This window comes from Enhydra lutris, unplaced genomic scaffold, assembly GCF_002288905.1.
Source record: "Enhydra lutris kenyoni isolate GAN:26980312 unplaced genomic scaffold, ASM228890v2 scaffoldscaffold6, whole genome shotgun sequence".
Lineage (NCBI taxonomy): Eukaryota > Metazoa > Chordata > Mammalia > Carnivora > Mustelidae > Enhydra > Enhydra lutris.
Genome location: NW_019154090.1, coordinates 42933744 through 42960382, shown reverse-complemented (window position 1 = coordinate 42960382; position 26639 = coordinate 42933744). Strand labels below are relative to the sequence as shown.

The following is a 26639-nucleotide window of genomic DNA, read 5'->3' as shown; positions in this document are numbered from 1 at the left end:
CTGGGCCTGGGATGGAAAGCTGAGGAACATGACTGTAAGTTCTTTTTTTTTTCTAAAGATTTTATTTATTTATTTGACAGACAGAAATCACAAGTAGGGAGAGAGGCAGGCAGAGAGAGAGGGTGGAAGCAGGCTCCCTGCTGAGCAGAGAGCCCGATGCGGGACTCAATCCCGGACCCAGAGATCATGACCTGAGCCGAAGGCAGAGGCTTTAACCCACTGAGCCACCCAGGTGCCCCAACATGACTGTAAGTCCTAAACCCTGGTATTCCAGGACTGTTTTGGGGGAGTGGCTCCAAGAGTCTTTTCCCTGTTACTGGAGGACTGAGGGGAGCATGTGGTTATTAAAGGCCATTATATCACTGGAGTGCCAGTGAGATGGTGTGGCTGGGGGTGCCTGGAGATCCTCCATGTTTCTGGTGGTCTGACAGGAACGTGACTGGAGACCCCAGGCTCTGAGATGAAGGAACTGGTTGGTCACAGCTGAAAGACTCCAGGTCTGAGGGACTGGAGTGTTACAATGTACTGTTGGAGGGTCTCCATGGTGGGAGGACCAGGGGCTAAATAAAGCCCGAGAAAAAGCATTTAACGTGATTAGGGGATGATTCAGCAAAGGCAAGAGTGGAGACATTTCAGAGCTAGGAAGAGAGAAGTGAGAAAGGGGGCCATCCCAGATGTCAAGGGAAGAGGGTAGCTGTAAATTGAAGTGGATCTGCTAGAGGAGGCCATGCTTTTGGGCAGAAACCTGGAAGATTCCCTCCCTTCACCTGAAATCCCTGAATACAGTTCCTCCATTTCCCCCCTCTACCAAGGACCAGACTTTCCAGTAAATATTCTAGTGACTCAGAGGTTCCTGTCTTCCAAAGAATTGAATTCTTGTAGTAGAAGAGTGGCTTTAGAGAATTCCAGCTATCTGTACCACTCCTTGTCCCTTATCTTTACAGATGAGTGAATGAGGTATGTAGTCAAGGTTACAGATTTGTAAAGAAGCAATGTTTATTAGAACAAAAGGCCCCAAAACATGAAGACTTAGTGTGGAGAAAGTGAACAAATCAAATGTCCTCTGACTGCTCCCAGAATGCACTTCTCTACTCCATTTCATGGAAGTGTCACAATTTTGATGATTTATTTAGTCCTTGCTACGACGTTCACTCTCAAAGAGAGTGTAAGAGGTCAGGAGATTGTCCTGTACAGGCCTCAGAGTCAGGCTGGAGTGGCGATTTGTAGTGGACAGATTTCATCCTCCTGTGTCTGCTGAGGTGGGACTTGTGGCTGAAGCCTTGGCCACACGTCTTGCACACGTAAGGCTTCTCCCCCTGGTGTGTCACCTGATGTAAGAGGAGGTGTGCCTTCTGGATAGAGTCTTGGCCACACTCTCGGCACACACATGGCTTCTCTTCTGAATGTGCCCGTTTGTGTGTGATTAAAGCTGACTTGTTGCTAAAGCCCAGTCCGCACTGTCTGCACATGTAAGGCTTCTCCCTCGAGTGCTTCCTCTTGTGCCTGATGAGACCCGCCTGGTGACTGAAGCCCCGTCCACACTCCCTGCACACGTACGGCTTTTCCCCTGAGTGTGTCCTCTGGTGTGCTACGAGGTTTGACTTCTGGCTAAAGCCTCGCCCACACTCCTCACACACCATGGGCTTTTCTCCTGAGTGTGTCCTCTGGTGTCTGATGAGATTTGACTGCTGGCTGAAGCCTCGCCCACAATCCTTGCACACAATGGGCTTATCCCCTGAGTGTATATTCTGGTGTCTGTTGAGGTGTGACTTCAGACTAAAGCCACGCCCACACACCCCGCACACGTAAGGCTTCTCCCCGGTGTGTGTCCGCCTGTGTGAGATGAGGGTTGAGTTCTGGCTAAAGCTGTGCCCACACACTCCACACACGTAAGGCTTCTCTTTGGAGTGTGTCCTCTGGTGGTTGACCAGGGTCGTCCTCTGCCTAAAGCAGCGCCCACACTCCTTGCAGGCATAAGGCTTCTCCCCGGAGTGTGTTCTCTGGTGTGAGATGAGATTCGACCGGTCACTGAAGCCTAGTCCGCAGTCACTGCACACGATGGTCTTCTCCTCTAAGTGTGTCCTCTGGTGTCTAACGACAGCAGACTTCTGGCTAAAGCCCTTCCCACACTCCCGACACACGTAGGGCTTCTCCCCTGAGTGTGTCCTCCGGTGTATGATGAGGTTTGACTTCTGACTGAAGCCTCGCCCGCACTCACTGCACATGTAGGGCTTCTCCCCTGAGTGTGTCCGCTCGTGGATGATAAGCGTTGACTTCCGGTTAAATCCGCGGCCGCACTCCCTGCACGTAATCGGTTTCTCCCCCGAGTGGGCCTTCTGGTGCCTGGCGAGGCTCTTCTTCAGGCTGAAGCCCTTCTCACACACCCCACACACATATGGCTTCTCCCCGGAGTGAATCCTCTGGTGACTGAGCAGGTTTGTCATCTTGCTGAAGCCCAGTCCACACTCTCTGCAGTTGACCGTTCCAAAGCCCAAGACTTCTATCCTCTTCAACAGTCTGTCTGCTTCCTCGGGGTTCCCCGTCGGAGTGGGGCTGGCCTCTATCTCCATGCCTCTGATGCCACTCCTAGAGCTGACTGACTGCCTTTGGGGTGGCCTAGAGAATGTCCCCGAAGTCCTCCTCTTTGTCTTGCCAAACAAAGGCTTGGCGACTTCTGTCTCTTGACCTTCTGCTTTATCACTCCACAGCTCTCGATCCGAGGCTTGTTGCTGCTGCTTCGGGTCCCCCGGGCACGGATCCCCTGGCTCGACGTGAGTTTCTGCACAGAGGCACGTGAAGACCCACGGTGGATGATTACACAGCATGTGCTGCATGTGGAATTTCTGACTGGAAAAATCCGAAGGGCAGAAAGGACAGAGGTGGAGTTCCGGCTTTGGTTCCGCTGCAGAGGGGAAAAGTCAGAGTTAGAACTGAGACTCAGTGGGGCAGCCTGAGGAAGTCTGCCCAGTCTGCTGTGGGACCCAATTCCCTGCTCTTCAAAATGCTGAAAACTTGACAGCTACCCAATCAAGAATTCATTTTAAAAATATTATTTATTTATTAACATATAATGTATTAATTGTTTCAGGGGTACAGGTCTTACACAATTCACAGTGCTCACCATGGCACATACCCTCCCCAATGTCCATCATCCAGTACCCCATCCCTCTCGCCCCTTCCCCTCCAGCAACCCTCAGTATGTTTCCTGAGATTAAGAGTCTCTTATGGTTTGTCTCAAGAATTCCTTTAAATGAAATGCTTTTTCAGCCTCTTCCATTACAGCCCAGAAAATCCACTCCCAAGCCTCTCCCATGTAGCCAGCTACAAAAATCACCACAGACAGTTTCATCTCTTTTAAATAGGGCCACTAAGCGAGAGTACTCCCCGGCTACCGCAACCGTCTCCTCACCACCACGCACATGACAGAAACCGTGTCCGCAAGTATTTTCACTGACTGACAGAGATCTGACCAGAGGACCTGTATGGAAGTGTCAGGTCTTTCCCTATTTCCCCCTGAGAACAAAGGGACAGACAGAAAGAACAGTCATTTAGAATGGAGAACCCCTAGTTGTAGGAGGCAGCACAAAGATGGTTGAAGAGATCTTGTGTGAGATGCCTGGAATTCCTCCACTCACCAGCACGTATTTATTAGAGGATGACTTTGGGCCAGAATTTCTACGAGGCCACAGGTTTTCAGCAATGGATGACACAAACACAGTATAGTCCCTACTCCCTTAAAGATGTTCCCTCCTGGGGCGCCTGGGTGGCTCAGTGGGTTAAGCCTCTGCCTTTGGCTCAGGTCATGATCTCAGGGTCCTGGGATCGAGCCCCGCATCGGGCTCTCTGCTCAGCAGGGAGCCTGCTTCCTCCTCTCTCTGCCTACTTGTGATCTCTCTGTCAAATAAATAAAATAAAAATAAAATCTTTAAAAAAAAAAAAAAAAAAAGATGTTCCCTCCTGGGGCCCCTGAACAGTTTAAGCTGTTAATTTCCATAATTAATCTAAACAAAAATCAGCACAGAAGCAGAAATTCCTTCTTATCGTACCTCATGTGCAGAAGATGCTAACACTGAGTGTATTGTTTTATCACAGCTGGTTTTAGTCTCCTGAAGGCAATAAATGACCTAACAATTTGAGATACCACGTAGTGATTGTACTGGACCAACCTGAACACAATTTTCTTGATCAATGAACTTTTTTTTAAGATTTCATTTACTTATTTATTTGACAGAGACAGACACAGCGATAGAGGGAGCACATGCACGGGGAGAAGGAGAAGCAGGCTTCTTGCTGAGCAGGGAGCCTGAGCAGGGGCACGATCCCAGGACCCTGGGATCAGGACCTAAGCCGAAGGTAGACGCTTAATGAATGAGCCACCCAGGCACCCCAATAAAGTGAACTTTTAAAAACCAACTGTATACACATCTATATTCCAGTATTCAATACAGAGTGTTATTGTATTTGGAGACGGGGCCTTTAAAGAGGTAATTAAGGTAAACCTTAATTAAGAGGTAATTCAGGTTAAAAAGGTCATGAGGGTAGAGCCCTCATACGATGTGAGTAGCGTCCTTCCAAGAGGAGGCAGAGACAGCGAGGATGTGTACGCGTGGAGAAGCCACATGAGGTCTTAAAGAGAGGGTCTGCAAACTTGTCTTCTTTCTGTAGCTTACTGGGTTTTTTTCTTACTTTCTTGCTCAGTCTTTTTAAAATACAGTAACAGAAAGAAGCCCACGAGGGCGCCTGGGTGGCTCAGTCGGTTAAGCGTCTGCCTTTGGCTCAGGTCATGATCTCAGGGTCCTGGGATTGAGTCCCGAGTTGGGCTCCCTGCTCAGCAGGGAGTCTGCTTTTCCCTCTGCCTCTGCCCCCACTGCTTGTGTGCACGCACTCTCTCTCTCTCATTCTTTTGTTTGCTATCTCTCTCACATAAATCTTTAAAAAGAAAAGAAAAAAAAAAAAAAAAAAAAAAAAAAGAAGCCCATGACTGTGGAAGAGATCTGAGTGAGGGAAAGAGGGCAAACCCAGTGGAAGAAAGACTTCTAGTGGCAGACGGAGATCAGAGACACCAGGAAAGCCCTGCCCGCAGGGCTGGGTGAAGGATGAAGGTCTAGAAGCGAGGCCATGCCAGGCAACAATAACCACAGCGTAGGAGGTCAGAAGAGCTGCCCTCTCTAGCACCGGAGTGATGCCTCCTTTCTCCCACACACAGTTGCCCGCAGCTCCAGGCTCTGTTTGCTCAGCACTCCCCACTCACCTGGACAGGTGGCTGGTGGGCAAGTTCTCTCCTCTCTCCAGGTTTCCTTTCCTTGCTCCAGCTGGATGATAAGTTTTGGCTTAGAAAATGGAATCCCTGTTCACAAAGGAAAAAACAAGGTGGCTGTAGGTAAGGGGCACAACGGCCAACTCAGAAAGCAAGATGGCTGCTTCAAGCATAGCCTCAAACACCCAGCAGCAAGAACGTGAGTCCTTAGAGATTTCAGGGCTTACCCAGGGAGACCAGGTTGCTGTAGTTCTCCAGCATCACCTCCCTGTACAGGGATCTCTGAGCAGGGCTCAGCAGCATCCACTCTTCCTGGCTGAAATCCACAGCCACATCTCTGAAGGCCATGTGTGCCTGTAACAGAATACAGAGCCCTGCTCACTGGGGAGCCAGCCTCACCCACGACTCAGGCTGAGGGGAAGGGAGAAGGATGCCCAGCAGGAAGCGGGTGAGCTATCAAGATTCTGTCTTTGGGGCACATTGTAACTCAGTCAGTTAAGCCTCTGACTCTTGATTTCAGCTCGGGTCATGAGATTGAGCCCCACATCAGGCTCCTCGGTCAGCAGGGAGTCTGTTTGAGATTCTCTCTCTCTCTCTCCTTCTGCCCCTCCCCCTGCTCGTGCACTTTCTCTGTCTGTCTCTGTCTCAGTTTCTCAAATAAATAAATAACCCTTAGGGGCGCCTAGGTGGCTTAGTCAGTTAAGCGTCCAGCTCCTGATTTCACATCAGGTCATAATCTCAGAGTTGTGAGATCGAGCCCTGTATCAGGCCTTGCTGGGCGTGGAGCCTGTTTGGGATTCTCTCTCTCCCTCTCTCTCTGCCCCTCCCTGTACTCATGTGTGCAGACCTGTGAGCTCCCTCTCAAAATAAAACAAGCAAATCTTTAAAAATAAATAAACCTTAGAAAAAAGGGGGGGATTCTGCCTTTCATTGTGACCCTGATGCCATGTGTTCCAAGACCTTTAAACCTCTGTTGCTAGCCAGCCAACAACACTGTGAATCCACAGTCAAGATCTTGGGTGGGCTGTGTGAAGAGTATGTGCAAAAAAGAGTCCCTAACTTTCAGGAACTTCAAATCTAGGCAGACAGAAGAGCAAGCAACATATAAAAATTAAACAAAAGTACAAACATAACAGACTTTTGAATTTTAAGAATTTAGAAAATAAAGTAATATATCAATCATGTTAGTACTGAATGAAGCATCTGAATGACCGGAGTTCATAAACTCAATAATGGCAAAGCCTAACTATAACTCAGTCCTTTCCCTAAATGCCATGGTCCCTTAGCCTCCATGGGTCTGAGAGGCACAAGTGGGGAGCAGTGAAGAGCATGGACTTGAGCATACTGTCTGGGTTTGGGGTCCACCTCTGCGGTCAACCAGTGAAATGTAGACAATATATTAAATTTATGGTCCCACACTGTGGATGTTCAGGGTGGACCTTCTTGGCCACTCAACCTACAAATTTATCTCTACATTCATTCTCATCCTCCTGCCCAGTTTTACTCATCTGCTTAACTCTATTTCAAAATGGAGGGCACTGTGAAATGCAGACATCAGGAAAAGGGTCCTGAGTCAGCCCCAGGAACTTAAGATGCACAGAAGTGAGAAGAGGGAGTGTTAGGTATTCCAGATGAAGCATGTGGGGAGCAGAGAAGATGACACTGTGAGCAAAGGAAGAGAGGAAGCCACCATGTGAACAGGGAGGACAACCCAGGAGGAATAAAAGGTAGAATACAGAAGGGGTGGAATGTAGCAGCCTACAGATTTTTAATTTTTATTGTAAAATATACCTAATAATTATTTTACTATTTTTACTGTTTCAAGTGTACATTTAAGTGCATTTTAAGTGTACATTTCAGTAGCCTTAAGTACATTCACGTAGTTGTACAACCATCACGGCTATCCATCTCCACTTGTTCATCATCCTGTGCTGAAACTATAACCATTAAATAATAACCCCTCCTCCTCCCAAACCCTGGTACCAACCATTTTAGGTTCCATCTCTACGAATGTGATTATTCTACAAAGTACAAATATGTGGACTTATACAGTATCTGTCCTTTTGTGTCAGGCTAATTTCAAGGTTCATTCCTTTGGAAGCATGAACTCAGAATTTCCTCTCTCTTTGAGACTAAAAAACATTCGATTTTATGTATACACCATTCATCCATTGATGGACATCTGGTTTGTATTCACTTTTTAACGACTGTGAACAATACTACCTTGCAAATTGGTGTATAATGAGCTGTTTGAGTCCCTGCTTTCAATTCTTTGGGGGTATATACCCAGAAGTAGAATTACAAGATCAAATGGTAATGTCACATTCATTTTTTTTTTTCAGGAATCACTGTGTTCCCCAGCAACTGCATCATTTTACAACTCCACTAGTGATGCAAAAGGGTTCTAATTTCTCCACATTCTCACCAACACTTGTTGCTTTCTGTTTTGTTGTTTGTTAACAGCCTTCTGACGGGTATAAAGTGGTATCTCATTGTGGACTTAATTGCATTTCTCTAATGATTAGTGATGATGATCATCTTTTCACATGCTTATTTGCCATTTAGATAACTTCTTTGCATCAATATCCATTAAAGGTCTTTTCTTTGTCCACTGAATTGAGGTGTTTCTATTTTTGTTGGTTATGCTTCTTTATATATTCTGAATATTAGTCACTTCTCAGATCATTTATCAGATAAGTCATTTGCAAATATATTGGCACAGAAGTTATACATTTTGGTGAAGACCAGTTTATCTATTTCTTCTTTTGTTGCCTGGGTTTTTGGTGTAATATCCAAGAACTCAACACTAAATCCAATTTCATGAAGCTTTCCTTCTATTTTTTTCTAAGAGTTTCATAGTTTCAGTTCCTAACTGTTTAGGTTTTTGATCCATTTTTAGTTCATTTTTGTGTATGATATGAGGTATAGGTCCAACTACATTCTACTGCATGTACGCATACAGTTTCCCAGGACTATCTATCTATTAAATAGGGTTGTTTCCACATTGAATGGTCTTGGCACTCTTGTCCCAAATCATTTGACCATATACATGAGGGTTTATTTCTGGGCTCTGTGGTCTATTCCATTACTCTGTAATTCTGTCTTTATCCCAGTACCACACAGCTTGGATGACTGTACCTTTGTAGTAAATCTTGAAATCAAGAACTGTGAGCCCTCCATGTTTGTTCTCTTTCAAGTTTGTTTTGGCTATTCAGAGTCCCTTGAGATTTCATATGAATTTTAAGATGAAGAGTTCTATTTCTGGGGGAAAAAAGTCATTGGGATTTTGGTAGGGATTACACTGAATTAATTTGGATCATCTTAGCAGTATTAAAATAATTTCCATCCACAAACATGGTGTCTTTCCATTGCTTGAATTATTTCAGCAAGGTCTTGTATTTTTCAGTGTACAAATTTTCACCTCCTTAAGTTTTTTAAAAAGTATTTTATTATTTTTGACGCTACTGGAAGTAGAATTTTCTTAGTTTCTCTTCAGATTGTCCCTTGTTAGTGTTGTAGAAATGCAGAAATGTAGAAATGATTTTTGTGTGTCCATTTTGTATCCTGCTATTTTGTTGAATTTGTGTATTAGTTCTAGTAGGTTTTTTGAGTGTATGTATCTGGAAACTTTTCTATATCTATATATACAGTCATGTGATTTGCAAACATAATTTTACTTCTTCCTTTCTAATTAAAATGCCTTTTTTTTTTTTTAACTATTCTTGCCTACTTACTCTGGCTAGAACCTCCAATACTGTGTTCAGCAGAGGAGGGTATATCTGTCATATTTGATCTTACAGAAAAAGCTTATAGCTATATGTTATAGCTATAACATGGAGTATGTTAGCTGTGAGTTTTTCATATACGGCCTTCATTAGGTTGAAGTAGTTTCCTTCTATTCCTAGTTTATTGAGTGTTTTTATCATAAAAGTGCTGGATTTTATAAAATACCTTCTGCAACAGTTCAGATGAACATGGGTTTTGCCCGTCATCTGTTAATGTGGTATATATTTAGTGACTTCACATGTTGAACCATCCTAGCATTCTAGGACTAAGTCCCACTTGGTCAGTGGGATTCCTTTAATACGCTGTGTAATTCCATACAGTGTATAGAAATTTTTTACTAGTGCAGAAAACTGTATAATTCTTTTAATATGCTGAATTTGGTTTGCTAGTATTATGTTGAGAATTTTTGCACCAGTATTCACAAGGGATACTGGCCTGTAATTTTCTTTACTGTCTTTGTCTGGTTTTGGTATCAAGGCCTCACAGAATTAGTTAGGCAGTGTTCCTTCTTCATGTTCAGGATGGGAGGGGGAATGTTTGAGAATTGCCATTTTTTTCTTTAAACGCATGATAAAATTCACCAGTGAAAACGTCAGGTCCAGGATTGTTCCAGGGCTGTTCTTTGTTGGGAGCTTTTAATTACTGATTCAATCTCCTTACTAGTCCATCAAGAATTTCTATTTCTTAATGATTCTGTCCTGAGGTTTTTTGTTTCTTTTTTAAAAAATTTTATTTCTTTACTTGAGAGAACAAGTAAGGGGAGGGGCAGAGGGAGAAGCAGACTCCCTGCAGAACACAGATTCTGGTGTCGGACTTGGGATCATGACCCAAGCCAAAGGCAGATGCTTAACCAACTGAGGCACCCTAGCACCCACGTGTTTTTTGTTTCTAAGAAGCTGTCCATTTCATCTAGGCCATCTGGTTTGTTGAGGTGCAGTAGTTTATAACTCTCTCGTATAATCCCCCTTATTTCTGTAGAATCAGTAGTAATGCCCCAGTTCATTTTTGATTTTAGTATCTAAGACTTTTTGTTTTCTCACTCAAACTAGCTAAAAGTTTCGTTAATTTTGGTAAACTTTTCTAAGAACCAATTTTTGGTTCTTTGATTTTCTCTGTTATTTTTCCTATCCTCTAACTTTGTTCTAATTTTGACTATTTCCTTCCTCTGTTACCTTGGGTTTAGTTTGTTCTTTTCTAGATTTTTAAGTTGTAGAACTATGTTGTTTCCTGGACATCTTTTTCTTTTACTTTTTTCTTTCTTTCTTTCTTTCTTTCTTTTTTTTTTTTTTTTTTTTTTTTTTTTTTTTTTTTTTTTTTTTTTTTGAGAGGGAAGGGTAAGAGAGAGAATATCTCAAGCAGGCTCCATGCCCAGCAGAGTCCCTCATGGGGCTTGATCTCAACCCTGAGATCATGACCTGGACTGAAATCAAGAGCATGACACTTAACCAACTGAGCCACCCAGGTACCCCTTCATATCCTTTTATGTATATTCTACCTCTCTTTTCATTAGAGTTATCACATTAGAGTTAATATCCTAAAGTTGTAACACCCTAATTTGAATTGATATAAGCTTAACTTCTATAGTATACACAATTCTCCTATATAGTGCTGCCTTTACCTCTTGTCAGTTATTAAAGTCATAAAATTACATCTCTATACATTGTGTCCCAAAATATAGACTCACAATTGTGTTTTCTTTAAGGCATTAATCTCTTAAATCATGCAGAAAACAAAAAGTGTAGTAAACCAAAGTGATAATAACATTAGCTTATATAACTGCTGACTTATTTACCTGCAGAATTTTATTTCTCCCTATAACAGCAAGTGACTCTCTAGTACCTTTCATTGCAACCTCAAAGACTCTCATTAGCATTTCTTGCAAGGTCAAGTCTGGTGGCTGCAAACTATATGACCTTTTCTTTTTCTGGGAATGTCTTAATTTCTCCCTTACTTTTACTTTTTTGAAGGACAGTTTTGCTGGATATGGAATTCCTGGTTGACAATTTTTTCTTTCAGCACAGAATATATCAACCCATTGTCTTCTGGCTTCCAAAGTTACTGATTAGAAATTTGTTGATAGATTTTAGAGGACCCTTTGTATGTGACAAGTTGCTTCTCTCTTGCTGTTTTCAAGATTCTCTGTTGCCTTTGGCTTTCAAGTGTTTGGTTACATTGTATCGTGGTGTGGATCTTTTTGACACTTTATCCTACTCGCAGTTTGTTGAGCTTCTTAGTTGCTTTTTGTATCTTCAGTCTCTTTATTTCTATTTCCATTTTGTCCTAACATAATTTTCTTGATTTTGTTCATGTCTTTCTTTGGCTCAGAGAATCTCTAAGACATCTGTTTTAAAGTCATTGTCTAGGAAGTCCCACCTCCTGGCTTTTATCAGGGATAGTTTCTATTGATTTATGTTTTCCTCCGAATGGACTATATTGTCCTCTTCTTTTGTATGCATCCTGATTTTTTGTGGAAAATTGGGTATCTGAATCTTATAATATGGCAACTCTGGAATTCACACTCCCCAGTATCTACTAGGTTTTAAAATTGTTGTAGGCTGTCTGTGCTGGGATTCAGCCTGAGGTGTAAACTTAGGGTTTTCTCAGGTCTTTCTTATGCTTTTCTGATCCTTTGCCTTTCCATGGGTATGCATGGTAACTTTCTAAATCCCCTATATATGCAGTTGTTTTGGATGTTTGAGTCCTGAAATGTCTGACAAAAAAGGTGAAATGGGAAAAAAATAAAGGGGAAGAAACTTCCCAGGATCTGGTTCTTTAAATTTTGTACTTCAGCCAGTGGGAGTTGTAACAACAGTGGCTCATTTTTGTATGAGAAGCAGCAATCGTGAATCAGAACACAGATCCTCAATATTTGGAGGACAAGGTCCTTAACTGCCCAGGCTGACCTCCACAAGCTGTGTGCAAACTGCTTCAGGAACAGACGCACGGCTTTCTGCCACAGGGATGGGGTGGGTGATGGGTACTGCACTAAGGGCTGGAACCGACTGTTCCAAACCTTCCTTTGGAAGCTGTAACCATTCAACTAGACTCCAGAGTTCCAAAATAGTTATATCAGAAAGATTTTGCCAATAAAATTGTTGCCTAGGTAGGGAGACAGATTCCTGGTGCTTCCTACTTTATGATTTTCCCTGATATCACTCTCAACTTGTAAAAAAGTTTTAAAGCTGAACAAGGGAATGGGACTCTCTCCTATACAAACTTTGTGCTGCTTAGAGTCAGCCACTTGGTGAATGACTTAAGTCACAGGTGGAACAGGCTTCAGGTAAGATAAGTCAAACCTCCAGGACTAGAGCTAGACTCTGCCAGGTACCAACAAGACAGCCAGGATAAGAAAATGTGTCTACTCTGAAACAGCCAGTGTGGAAATACAGAAAACACTCACCATTACCCTGGCTTTCCGGGACCCTGTGGCCATTTTTCCTGGTATCCCTAAAGAAGGCTGATATCTCAGAAGGCAGATCTGGGTAAGGAAAACAGAAATGAAAGCGTGTCAGGTGGAAATGCTCTCCCCATGAGTGAGGCAAGACCTGCCTCAGTTGGGGGACGGGTGGTATGATGGGGAATGTTGCCAAGCTGATTCTCAACTAGGGCCCTGGAAAAAGGTCCAGAAAGCCAGGCCTTCAACAAGTTCAGTTCCAAACTCCTGATCACAACAAGTTGAATGTAAAAGGACATTTTTTTTTTTTAGAGTTTATTTATTTATTTGTCAGAGAGAGAGAGAGAGAGAGAGCGCGCGAGCACAAGCAGGCAGAGTGGCAGGCAGAGGCGGAGAGAGAAGCAGGCTCCCTGCCAAGCAAGGAGCCCGATGCGGGACTCGATCCCCAGACCCTGGGATCATGACCTGAGCTGAAGGGAGTGGCTTAACTGACTAAGCCACTCAGGTGTCCCTAAAAGGACATTTTTGAGGCCATTTACTTGGCAGTAGATAATGTTAAATGCAGCATTATGAATTTGAGGGGTTGTGAAAATGGTATTCTGGTTGTTTTTCAAATAAATACATATTGAAGTATTTATAGATGGAAATTATTAAAAACTTTTCAGAAAAAATGAGACAAAAACATGAAATGAGACTGCAACATGGTGATGACTATTAAAGCTGGGGCTTTATTATACTATTGCTGCTGCTTTCGAACATGTCTGAAATTCTTCCATTAATAAAAAGTTATTTTAAAACTCATAACCAGCAAAAAAACTTTTGCAATACAATAAAATGTTAAGAAGCATAAAATCAAGATGATGTAAATAAGGATGGTAATTATGCTGTTGTTTCTTTAATAATTGAGATTTTTCAGTAAAAAAGATTTTTCAAAAAAAAAGGTAAATTTTTCATTGGATAGCCAGGATAGAAAAAACATTGTGTTGAGAACAAAATATTGTGGAATCAAAAGCAATAACCAAGGACAGAAACTGGCAAGAATGAATTAACAATCTTAAATAACAAATTATGACAACTCAGGTTAAATAAATATTAAGACTTGGATGAAGTGGTCAAGAAAGAATGAAATAAAGTGGCAAATCACTCATAAGGGAAGTCAAAAAAACATTTTTCAGGAAATTTATTTTTGTGGTTTAATTTCATTCTATTTAATTATACATGTGATTAACATCTCTGTTAGTGTTAAAAAGAATCTAGAGTAGTTTGAAGATAATAAAGGAGAAAGTTTAGTTCTCTCTCTGGACTCTGCCCCAGCTCACACCTGGGTAACTGCTCTTAACTATTTCATGAGTGCTCTTTATCATTTTTTTTTCCTCTTCATTTTCATTTGTATTTAGGTACATGTGTAAACAATTTTACTTTCCTATAAGTAAAACCCATCTGTATTCTGACTTATTTGCATTAAATATCTTGGGGCTATGTGTACACCAGTACTCACAGACCTAACTCCATTCTTCTTATTTAAAAAAATTTTTTTTAATTCCATTCTTTTTAATAACTGTTATACTATGTCCATCAGCCAACCACATTTTATTTAACAAAGTATTCCTCTGTCAATGAACAGACTGTTGTATTTATCACCAATCAAAAGGTTATAAGCAATACCTGTCTGCAAACACATCAGTCTTTCCGTATGAGCGCTCACGGAGTGGAACTACTGGGCTTAATATTGAACATATGCTTACACTGTCAAACTGCCCTCCAAAGGCCCACCGACTCACAATGCCACATATAACGGCCACGTATGGCCGTTGTATATAACTGCGCCTTTCCACACTTTTGATAACACTTGATTCATCCAAGGGAGTCTTCAGGTAAGAGGGCTACAGGAAACCAGTTTTACACATGGAAGAGCTTGGGGAATTCTATAGCCATGAGCTTTTGGTGAAGAATCTACTGGAAGATGAATATTAAACATAAGACAGGACAGGGGAAATCAGCTAAAGAACTGATATTGAGCATTTAAGATACATAACCTTAGATCTAGCACTACACAGTGGGTAAGAGAGCAGGGAAGAAAAATACCTACTAATGGTATATGGCATGTGTCCTCATCAAGTAGAAATGCCACTAAAATGGGAGAAGACAAGGGAAGGGGAAAGTAGAGAAGGTTTACTGAAGGTTGCATTAGGTGGGAGTTAGAGGGAAAACACAAATGAAGTCACAGAATTTCTAAAAATAACAGAAAACACTGTGGATGTGTGGGATTCATTTGAAACAGTGAGGTAAGGGAAATGTACAGCTTTAGATATTTTAAAAAGATAAAAACAGAAATTAATGAACAGAAAAAAGCATAATAAGGGAAATCCTAATTTCTTAAAAAATTAGTGAAATAAACACAGCTATCTTAAGAGAAAACATAAATATTGAAAATAAGAAACCACAAAAGGAAAATGACAGTTTCTGAACTGTCAAAGTACTGCATTAAAACAAACAACCGTTTTCACGTGCCTTCTACTCCAGAAAATAGGAAAACAAACAAACAAAAAAAACAGAAAAAAGAGAAGAAAAAAATTTTTTTTTAAGATTTTATTTATTTATTTGACAGAGAGAGATCACAAGTAGACAGAGAGGCAGGCAGAGAGAGAGAGAGAGAGAGAGGGAAGCAGGCTCCCTGCCGAGCAGAGAGCCCGATGCGGGACTCGATCCCAGGACCCTGAGATCATGACCTGAGCCAAAGGCAGCGGCTTAACCCACTGAGCCACCCAGGCACCCGGAAAATATTTGTTAAAAGAACAAGAAACAGTACATTAAAACAGTAGCAGTGGGGGCGCCTGGGTGGCTCAGTGGGTGGGTTAAAGCCTCTGCCTTCAGCTCGGGTCATGATCCCAGGGTTCTGGGATCGAGCCCCACATGGGGCTCTCTGCTCAGCAGGGAGCCTGCTTCCCTCCCTCCCTCTGCCTGCCTCTCTGCCTACTTGTGATCTCTGTCTGTCAAATAAATAAATAAAATCTTAAAAAAAAAAAAAAACAGTAGCAGTAGATCCTGAAACCGAGAACAGCTTGTATCAAACTAACCCTCTTACTAATAACTATACACCCTAGTGAAAACATAAAAAACAACTATTTGAAGATACTGTATCCAAAAGCAGCGTGTAACTGAAGGGGGGACAACCTTGAAAGAAGGGACACACCCAGTGTGAGACCTGAATTTAACTCATTTTTCACCGGAGGGCACTCCCTAGTCCAAGTGGCACATGAGGAACAACTGATCAAGAGTCTGTGGCTTACCGACTTCCTGGAAACTGAATGGCGAAATCCTAGAAAAGTGGGAGCAACTAAGGATGGAGCCTCAGATCTACACACAAGCACCTCCTAAAGTTGGCTGAATACTTTGGCTGAATACAGAAGGCAAGACAACAAAAAGCTCAAGTGGTTAACAATGGATGGAAGGTGAACAGAGCTGTGCAGGCGTGTGCTACTGTTCACAGGTGAGACTGAGTTTAAAGCTTGAGCCCAATCATGTCAAAGATTGCTAAATACCTTAGATAAGCCTCTACTGAAACACAGGTCATTTACACAAAACATACATCCTTCGAGCATACGTGACAGAGGACATTCTAAATTCAAATTACCTGTGAATAAATTATCTATTTTTAAAAAAGCAAAAAACAGAGGTGCCTGAGTGGCTCAGTTGGTTGGGCATCTGCCTTTGGCTCAGGTTGTCATCCTCAAGTCCTGGGATTGAGCCCTGCATTGGGTTCCCTCCTCCGTAGGGAGTCTGCTTCTCCCTCTGCCTTCTGCTCTCCATGCTTGTGCTCTCACTCTCTCTCTCTCACTCTCGTTCTATCTCAAATAAATAAATTTAAAAAGCAAAAAATAAAAAAAAGTTTAAAAAAAGCATAAAACACGAAACCAGTGATATATCTCCTATACTTCCAACATTAAGCCATCAGAGAGTAGAAGAGCAGCTCAGGGAGCAAAACTAATGAAAGAAAGAAGAGAGGAACTAAGAGATGATTTAAAGTTGATAGAAAACAACCATCAGAAAAAAAAAAATAAAGCTACTATACATGAGAAAATGCTGAAAAGGTGTACTGATAGGTCAGAGCACTTAATACAGGGATGGGACTTTAAAAGCGTAGGCAGAATGAGCACAGAAAGTCCTGGAAAGGGGAAGCTCCAGGGGAAAAGGGGGTTACAAGCAAGGAAAAGGCACCTTTTGGAAACTCCAAGGTAAAGGGAAAAATAAGCAAGGGGAAAATACAGGGTCCTGCAAAACAGAAGAGAACTTTAAAAAAGAACATATAATCTCTTCTCCTCCTGCAATTCAGCAAAGAAATCATACTAGTTACACCAACAGAAGAGTCTCCCTGAACTAGGAAACTTCAAAAACACGAGAATCTGACAGTTGTCTACAGAAATGCAGATATGCAGTCCTCCTCTATAGAAAACCAAAACAGAAAATGAGAATCCAAAGTTCAGCTAAAGAAAATTCTACAAACAAAAACAAAAAGGAAAAAGAAAAAAAAAGAAAAGGAAAGAGAAAAAATAGTGACAGAGAAAAAGCCACAACAAAACACTATTAGCTGAATTCAATATTCTCAAACATAAGGAGAAATCATCTTGAATCAAAAATTCAAATTTGTAACTATGTTGAGGAAATGGATAGACTTAAACTTACTGGGATAATCATTTCCCAACAAATACATGTATCAGGTCATTATGTTGCACACCTTAAATTAACACAATGTTACATGTCAATTATATTTCAATAAAACTGGAAACAAAATTCAAAAGCTAAGCAGAAACGGGCAAAATAATAAAGAAACAAAATGAGTGTTGACTGAATTTCAGAAAGAAATGAAACAAAGTTACAAGACAGGCACAAATAGATTGAAATGAAAACAGGATGGGCATTGAAGTGTAGCAGGAAAACCACTTAAGAGAATAAAAATGAAATAAAGGACGGGCTAGGAGAAAGTGGTTGAAATGGAAATCAGACCCCACCCCCCCAAAAAAAGAGTATCACCCATATCACTGTAGTTCCTGAAAAAAAAACAAAAAAGGAAACAATATTTAAAACTATAGTCCAAGAAAAGTTCAAGAATAAATGACCTGAATACGAAGGACCTACAGAGTACCAGGAAATTTATTCACAACCACCCCCTTCCAAGATATCTACTAGAAAAGCTATCAGACCTTTAAGAACAAGAATCCTAAGTGATCCTAGGCAAAAAATATACCAGACTTCCATCAGAATTATCAAAATCATCAACCCTCATGCACTGCTCAGAATACAAAATGGTGTGGTCACTACGGAGAACAATATAGTGGTGCTCAAAAAATTAAGAACAGAATCATCATATAATCTACCAATTCCACTTCTGGGGATATCCCAAAAGAACTGAAAGCAGGGACTACAACATATATTTTTGTTCTGGGAACCGTCATTCAAAGCAAGGCAACAGCAGAGCTACATTTACCAGAAACTTAAAAGACATTATGACCCAAAGATTTCATATTCACCCAAGGGATTCTTCAAGTAAGAGGCCTCTAGGAAACCACTTTTACACATGCAAGAAGAGCTTGGGGAATTCTATAGCCATGAGTTCTTTGTGAGGAATCTGCTGGAAGATGAATATTAAATATGATCAGGACAGGGGAAACCAGCTAAAAAACAGACCACTAAAACTGACCACCGTGTAGTGACCACTACACGGTGGGTAAGAGAGCAGAAAAATATATACTAATGGTATATGGCATGTGTCCTCATTAAGCAGAAATGCCACTAAAAAGGGAGAAGAGACAAGGGAAGGGGAAAGTAGAAAAGGTTTACTGAATGTTGCATCAGGTGGGAATTAGAGGGAAAACACAAATGAAGTCACAGATTTCTAAAAATAATAACGAGGGGCACCTAGGTGGCTCAGTGGGTTAAGCCTCTGCCTTCGGCTCAGGTCATGATCTCAGGGTCCTGGGATTGAGTCCCGCATCGGGCTCTCTGCTTAGCAGGGAGCATGCTTTCCCTTCTATCTCTGCCTGCCTCTCTGCCTACTTGTGATCTCTCTTTCTGTGTCAAATAAATAAATAAAACTTTTTAAAAAAAATTTTAAAAATAATAACAAAAACACTGTGGATGTGTGGGATTCATTTGAAACAGTGAGGTGAGGGAAATGTACCGCTTTAGGTATTTTAATAAAGATAAAAACAAATGAACAGAAAAAAGCATAATAAGTGACATCCCATTTCTGTAAAAAATTAGTGAAACATGGCTAACTCAAGAAAAGAGAAAACATAAATATTGAAAATAAGAAACAACAAAGGGGAAACAACTACTGAATCACTAAAACACATTTTTTTTAAAGTCATATAAGAATATTTTTCAAACCTCTATAAAAAATGTGTATGCCTAGATGAAATGTATAACTTCTAAGGAAATGTAACTGAACCTAGATGATCACAAGGGAATTTCACCAAACTGTCAAACCAGAGAGTCCCAATGCTCTGAACACTGTCCCAGAGCACTGAAAAATGGAGGGAATGTCCTTATTCTTTTTATAAAGCAACTCTAATGCTGACACCTAAACTTGATGGCGGTTTAAAAAACTGAAAATTCGTATCACTTATGAATACTGAAGCAAAATCTAGAAATATCAGTTAAGAGACTCCCAACATGATAATAAGAAAATATTTCACCAAGACAAAGTGGGATTCCCAGAAATTCAAGACTGGTATAATATTTGGAAATCCATTACTATAATATACCATTTAATCAACAGATCTGAAGAGAAAAATCAAGTGTTTTTATGTATGCTGAAATATTCTGACAAAACTCAACACCCATTCCTTATTAAAAAAGAAAACAACTCAAGAATATAAGATTGATGGATTTTCAAAACTTTTTATTTTGAACTAATTTTAGTCTTACACAGAAGTTGCAAAAATATCATTTCTCATATAACCTTCACCCAGCTTTCTCTAATGTTAACATCTTAGAAAACCATAGTACAGTGATCAAAAGCAGGAAATTGGCATTGACTAAGCCACAGTACTTAATCAAATGTTGTCAGTTTCTCCTCTAATGTCCTTTTTCTGGTCCAGGATTCAAATGAAGTTCCCATATTATATTTAGTTGCCAGGTATGTTTAATTTCCTCCAATCTGTGACAGTTCCTGTCTTTTCTTGTCTTTCGTGAACTTGACACTTCTGAAGGATATCCCTCAATTTTGGGCTTGTCAGATGTTTTTTTCATGATTAGAAGGAGGTTAGTTCATTTCTGGCTAGATTATCTCAGAAGTGATGTCATGTCCTTTTCAGTGCACTGCATCAAGGGGTTGATGATACTGTTCTGTCTCATTACTGATGATATTAACCTTGATCTTGATCACTTGGTTAAGGCGATGTCAGCTGGGTTTTTACAATTAATAAATATCTTGGGAGAGATACTTTGAGATTATACAAATACCCTGATTCTCTTCAAATGTCCACTCACTAATGTTAGCATGCATTTTTAGGAGGTTTCAATAATAGTTATTACGGTGGGATTTACCAAATGACGAGGTTCTATCTTCCTTTTTAATTCTAAATTCATTAATTGTTCTGTAAGCAAGAGCTATCCCTTCTCCCCATTCTTTAAATTTATTCAATTCTTTATATTGGTATGGATTCACATCTTATCCCACGGGTTATAATAGAATATCATCACTATTTGGCTGCTGAAATTATTCCAGCTTCAAACACTGGGAGCTCCTTCAGGTTGGCCTTGCTGCTGTTTTGCCCAATCAACGTGGCCCAAGTGACACTCTGTCAGTTACAGATTTATGTCTTAAGAAGACCAGAGAACTTACGATATAGGGAGGCCCAAGATAACCATGTCAGAACTTCAACCCCTCTGCCGGAGAAATCATGCAGAGACAGAGGCCCTAATACTACATGGAGAGAGTGAGGCCCAGCTGTCCCAGCTGACCCCAGCCTTCTAGCCAACTCAGAAAGGGCCACATATATGAGGGAACCATCTCTGAAGTTCTAACCCAAGCAAGGCCCCAAGGGACTGTGGCCACAGCCAGATCTATAACACACATAGCAGAAGAACCACAAAGCTGATCCCAGTAAACCCAAAGAATTGTGAGAAATTATAACATGCCGATTCTTCCGAGCCACTAAATTTTGGGGTGGTTTGTCCTGTAGCAATCAACAATCAGAACCCTTCCAGACATGCCATGCCTTCTCCTTTAACTTTCTTAATGACAGAAGCACCTTCCCTCTTGCCCACGTGCCCTACTCAGGCACCAGGCCTACTTCCCCACTTGCCACAGAAAGCCTGTTCCCAAGGCCAACTGATTCTCCCTCTGAGAACCCTCTCAATTCCTCCCCACTCCCGTACCCGCTGGGGGAGAAGGACAGTGGCCAGGGATCCTCCTGGTAGGGTCTGCAGACCCTCTCCCAGCAACCCACTCAGCCTCATCCATTCTTCTCAGAATTAGGTCTATGTATATATGGCTGGGTCATTCATTCAGTCAGTAAAATATTTATTAAGCTTCTACTATATGATAGACACTATTTTAGACACTGGGGATACAAAAGTGAACAAAGACAAAAAATATCTGGCCTCACTGACATGGAAGTCCAGAGGAGGAAGACAAGCATACTAAATTAATGAGTAAAACACACAGTACACCAGGAAGTGATGAGTGAGATGAAGACCAATATAGGAGGGAAGGAGAAAAGTTAAGAGAAGCAGGGTGGGGTTTGGGAATTTTAAAAATTTATTTATTTAGTCATTTATTTAATTGGGGGGATTAGAATTTTAAATAGTGGTTAGGCATGGGCGCTCTGAAAAGGTGACGGAGTTAACATCTAAAGCCTGTGAAGGAGTGAGCCAAGTGGGTAGCTTTGAAAAGAGCCAGTTCACTGGGGCCGGTATGCTGAGCATCGCAGACAAGAGCCAGCACCCGGTCAAAGTACAGAGTTCACTGTGGCTGGTGTGCTGTGCTTGAGACTGAGTGGGAGAAAGTTCATTTCCACATGGGGGGAGAGCAAATGCAGCTTTGTAGGATACTGGGTCTGACTCTGCCTGAGGTAAGAAGAAACTAGAAGGTTTTGAGCAAATGCATAACATGATCTGATTGACATTTTAAAAGATCCCTCTGGTTGCTGTACTGGCTAATATACGTTAGGGGGATGAAGGAAGATGCAAAGAGATCACTCAAGGGCTATGATCACCCAGGTGAGCCAGGAGACATGGTGGTGGTTTTGGCCACGACGGAAGCAGCAGAGGTTGGAGATTGTTAAGGGTCCAGATTTGCTTACTGGGGATGGGGTATGAAAGTTAAGAATGACTCCAAGATTTTGAGCCTGAGCAATCTAAAGGAAGGAGATGTCATGTCTCTGCTCCCTATGAGAGCTAAGCTCTCTGAGAAAGTGCTCTATATTCTTTTGGGGTGGAGCATGTTTGGGGGAGGGGATCAGAGTTTGTTGTTGGACACATTAGGTTTGGGATGCCTACGACATATATCCATGAGGAAATTCTAAGTAGACAGCGGGAGACTGGAATCTGGGGTGAAAGGCCTAGGTCTAGGCTGAACCTCAGAGAGATGGCATTTAAGACCTTGAGAGGAGATGGGGCCACCATGGAGACGGTGTGCCTGGAGAAGATGAGAGGTCCAAGAGCAGTGGGGATTTGGGACAAGAGAAGCTGGGAGAGGGACAGGAGGAGCAGCCTATGAGGTAGGAGGAAAACCTGGAAACCAGGAGCCATGACATGAAAGGATATTGTAAAGAGAAGGAAGTACGATGCAACAACGTAAAATGTTGCAGAGAACTGACTGTGGCATTAGCCACATGATGCCCACCCTCGATGATAATGTTTTTCAGTGGGTAGAGCTGAAAAGGCCTCAGTGGAATGTTTAAGGGATGAATGAAGGACAGACATGAAGACAGCAGCAGAGGCAATTTTTTCAAGCTCAGCTCTAATGGAAAGGAGACAAAGAGCCATACCTGGAGTGGGAAATCCTGCCACTGCTCTGCTCTCCACTGCCCTCAGAACAAGGCCACCCTCATCAACTTGTCATTTAGGGCTCATTCCAACAACGCCCTCCCCATGCCTTTCCAATCAGCCACCTCTCCCCCACCCCTGAATGTCCCTTCCAACCAGCAATGACGACAATATGTGTCTTCACACTACATCATCCGCTTAGCCTAACCAGGTGCCAGGTATTTGATCGGTGACTCAAAAGAAGGATGAGGTACTTAATCCAGCAGGACAGCTGGACAGTCACGATGCAGCCTGAGAGCCCAAGAGTCCTGATCATGTGTGTTCTGCTGCTGACAAGGACACACTGGAATCCAGGAATGCTCTGCAGTGGGCTCGCATCTAAGCTCAATCAACAGAGTTTCTACTGAAGCAGAGAGGCATGGAGAAATCAAGAGGGTCACAAATGAGGACACAGGGTCTGAAGAACAGTCCTTGTGAAAACTGTTACCTTGTTTTCATGCAGATGGGACACTGTAGGGCACAAGATATCTAAGTTGAGCAAAGGAAACCCACTGAGGTTCGGCATGCAAATGGGGAAGGGTCCCCACCTGAAGGTGGACTGTCAGGAGCCCAGCAGTCCTCTCTCTGCCCACCAGGCAGTCCTCTCTTGGCAGGCAAGGGCTGCAGAAGGCAGATCAAAAATAAAAAAAGGTTCAGAAGAGTTACTGGAAACCCTCAAGTTCCAGTAGGGTAGGGCCTCCTCCTTAAAGGAATGGACCTATCACAGAAGACAAGACTGTGGGTAGCTTGCTGGGAACACAGCCTGCCCTGACATGCCGCTGACACTGAGCATGAGCAGAGCTGATCCTCCCTCACCTTTGTTCTTAGTAAGAATAGTACTTATCCAGCGCATTAAATATATACCAGCGACTGTTCCAGGCTCTGTAGGAGTTCCACCTCATCCTCCTCACCCAGTGAAGCACAATTTCTTATCTTCATTTTACACATAAGAAAACGAAGACACAGAGAGGTCCGTCTCTTGCCCAAGGTGGCACAGCTATGACAGCCTGGATGAGATCTGGCTGTAGAGGCCATATTCTTAATTAGTAAGGGTGGTGATAGCAAATCTCTGTGGGTTCTAAGGATTCTCAGTGTATCCCTCATGGGAAGAAATCAAAACCGGTCATAAGGTGATAAGCACTGAATTTGAGTAATGGGTCTATGGAGTTTTATCTACTTCTGACTGAAATGCCAAAGCCTGTTTACACCAGAGGTGTGGGAATCTGTGATTCCTGTGGTCAGCGAGGATCCTGGGGACTCTGAAAAACTTGCCTAGTGCACCCTAACCCGACCTCTTCCTCCAAGGCCAGAACCCTGGGGCGACCAGCCAAACTGAGGGCGTAGGATGGCGCCAAAATGGCCACTCCACACCCAGTGCAAATCGGGCACGTCTGGCCAAGCCAGCCTGCCTGTCGCCCCGCCTCGGCAAAGCTGAGGGGTAGCTGGACCCCCCCCCCCAAAAAAAGAGGCGATCAACATCCACCCACCGAAACCCCGGACACATGGCCCCAGGTACGGCTCCCACACCACAACCTAGGAAATAACAACCCCCAAAAGCCTACTTACTGAACTCTCCGCAAACCTGGGGGAGTTGTGACATGAGCGAGCCCTCTCTCAACACCGCGATTTCGGCAAAGGCCGAACCTGTCCCCACCCGCAGGAACCCTTGGACGAAAGGCCCAAGCCCAGGACCCACTACCACTGGGCTCTGCGGCTGAGCTTCACCCACGTTCCTCGGAGATGCGCGCTCACACCCCCCAAAATAAGACATCCGGGAGAGCACGGCCTGAGCCACGACAGCGTGTACCCACCACTACCTCCTCTCCCCGCCATCTGCACCGTCCCCAGCCTCAGCCCATAGACCAGCCTTTTAGGACCTACCTTGCTGCGCCAGGGAGGGCACAGTTGCCGCAAGGATCCCGCGGGAGCCTCACTCACCAGCGCCACCAAAGAACAAGGGGTCACTCCAGCCACCAGCTGGGGACCTACTTCGGTACGGTGCCGGGACTACACTACCCAGCATCCTCGGCGTGGCGTTGGGACCACACCTCCCAGGATGCTCCGCGCAGCCAGACGCGCACTGACAGCCCACAGCTCCCAATGGCCTCCCAGGGAGCCAATTCTGGGTAGCGTGCCCCGGTCATTAGAGAATGACCACTGCGGCACCTGGATCCTCGGTATTTTTTTTTAAACCACGTTCACAAAACATGTACAGGGTCCCGGGTGGAGCTTCTCGCCCTGCCGCGACCGTTTCTCTAACGCTTCTGCCTCAAAGACTACACTCCCCAGTGCCCCCCTGCAGTGACTTCCGCATCCGGTGCCGGCCCGCCTACCGACCGGCGGAAATGACGCATCACGGGGAGGTTCGTCTTGGCTTCTGGGATTGGCTGGGGTCAGCGGCAGTAGGGATTTGAGGTTGCGGCTCTCCAGCGGCGGTGTTGCACACCTTGTCCCGTGTTCTGTGAACGACCGGCAGGCGTGGTCTAGTCTCGCTCACGTGCCCTTTTAACTGTGTTGAGGTCCGGGGAGAGAGCGAAGCTGAAAGACCCAGAGCAGTCTTCCTGAGGTCTCCCATCTCGTGCGAGGTAGACCCGGGTTCTGAACACACGCCCTCAACCCGAAATATTCACTGCGGCGTCCCTGAGATCTTTTTCCTCTGTTGGAGTCCCCAGAGTTTAGGGCAAACTCTCACTTGTCTGCTGGGGAACAGGAACCTCACTCTTTGACCGTAGCTTGGAATAGAGCCCGCCTTTGGTTTGGCTCTTTGGATCTTTGTTCCGGGCTGTGGTTGCCAACAGGGTTGCGTTGGCGCCCATCCGGAACACCCCAATCTAGAAGCTGGAGAATAAGCCCCACTACAGTCGTGGGAGGGTGTTTACAGCCGGGCACCCTCTCACTTGTCTTTACTTTCCTCAGACAGGCTTTCAGAAATTCAGTTCTCTAGGAAGACCCAAGAAAACGTCCACGTGGCCTGAACTAGGGAGAAAAAAAGACTAAAATTACTTCTTAGCTTTTGGGAAATGAATCCATTCCCTTCTTTTGCCCCGCTGCCTTGTTCATAGTGAATTCAGTTCATCCCTGGCTCTGGAGAAGCGCCTAGTCTTAATTGGAGCCCTCTGTCAACAGTTCTTCTCTGCCCCACCCATGACTTAGACACCAAGAAATTAGCTGTTAACACCCATGGAGGTTCAAAGTAACAGTGCAGGGACGTCCCTGTGTAAGTGTCCAGCGATGCTTGCTGTATGCCAAGGGCAGCGATGGCTGGGATCCTGGGAGCCTTAGAGATGAGGAAACAAGACTTCCAGGAGAAGAGACTGCCTGAGCTTCCCTGAGGGAGTCATGAGAGGAGGAGTTGGGGGACAGGCCAGTGGGAAGAGAGCAGGAAGTGAGGTTCGAGTCTCAGAGGCTTAGTCGCTGGGTAAGCTGCCCTGGCCTCAGTGAGGGAGGTTTAAAAAACAAACAAAAACCACCAGTCTTCTATCTGGCTGATTTTTTTCTTGCATATAGGCAAGGATTCCCTGTGACTGTTCACATGTGGCATGCAGATGTTTTGTTTGGCCAGCCTTAGGATTCATATTTGGAAGAGTTCAGCATTTAATAACTAGGAGTTTCCATCTAAAAATCTGGATTGCCTGCCTTTTTTTTTTTTTAAGATTTTATTTATTTATTTTTTTTGTCAGAGAGTACAAGCTGGGGGAACAGCAGGCAGAGGGAGAAGCAGGTTCCCTGCTGAGCAAGGAGCCCAGTGTGGGACTTGATCCTAGTCCTCTGGGATCCTGACCTGAGCTGAAGGCAGATGCTTAACTAACTGAGCCACCCAGGCATCCCAAGCATTTCAAGCTTTCTAAAAAGACTCCTGGCCTCTCTTCTCTCTTTTTTCCTTACAGTACTTTCCACCCACTCTATCCCACTCCCTACCTCATCTGGAATACCTTGCCTTCTCCTCCTTGACTTCTAAATCTTACACATCCTTCAAGACCAAATTTCCAACTTTCTTTCCTGAACCCTTTCCTAATCTGTCCTAGGGTGATTTCTTGAGATTCCTCTGACCCTGGCTGTACCCGGGAGTTTTGAAAAATATAACACACCACCCCAAGAAATAAGTTTAGAGTGGGGCCCTGGCATCCAGTGTTTGTAATAAAGCTGCTTTCACTCAGAGAAGGGAAAGTG

The 26639-nt window shown here is 43.4% G+C and overlaps 1 protein-coding gene across 4 annotated transcripts; it reads right to left on the bottom strand.

The window, feature by feature from the left end:
* Nucleotides 1–977: 977 nt before the first annotated feature.
* On the bottom strand, nucleotides 978–24395 carry LOC111141806 (zinc finger protein 133). 4 transcript variants are annotated; one of them, XM_022494630.1, is made up of 4 exons: nucleotides 24351–24395; nucleotides 5485–5611; nucleotides 5252–5347; nucleotides 978–2902 (listed from the first exon to the last, which is right to left on the bottom strand). In XM_022494630.1, the coding sequence occupies exons 2-4, from the start codon at nucleotides 5603–5605 to the stop codon at nucleotides 1155–1157; spliced, it is 1965 nt and encodes a 654-aa protein (XP_022350338.1). In that variant the 5' UTR covers nucleotides 5606–5611; nucleotides 24351–24395; the 3' UTR covers nucleotides 978–1154. The 4 variants fall into 4 exon arrangements, with proteins under 4 accessions (XP_022350338.1, XP_022350341.1, XP_022350339.1 ...); XM_022494633.1 differs by lacking the exon at nucleotides 24351–24395 and adding an exon at nucleotides 23018–23087; XM_022494631.1 differs by lacking the exon at nucleotides 24351–24395 and adding an exon at nucleotides 22918–22927.
* Between the last annotated feature and the right edge of the window lie 2244 nt (nucleotides 24396–26639).

Bases quoted from the DNA above. Each gene is read 5' to 3' on its own strand.
- LOC111141806 (XM_022494629.1), bottom strand. From the start codon at position 12,476: ATGGCCACAGGGTCCCGGAAAGCCAGGGTAATG. The intron at 5,612-12,443 runs GTGAGTGTTTTC...ATTCTGTTACAG, and splicing joins CCCGGAAAGCCAGGGTAATG to GCACACATGGCCTTCAGAGA. The intron at 2,903-5,251 runs GTGAGTGGGGAG...TCCCCTCTGCAG, and splicing joins CCCACCAGCCACCTGTCCAG to CGGAACCAAAGCCGGAACTC.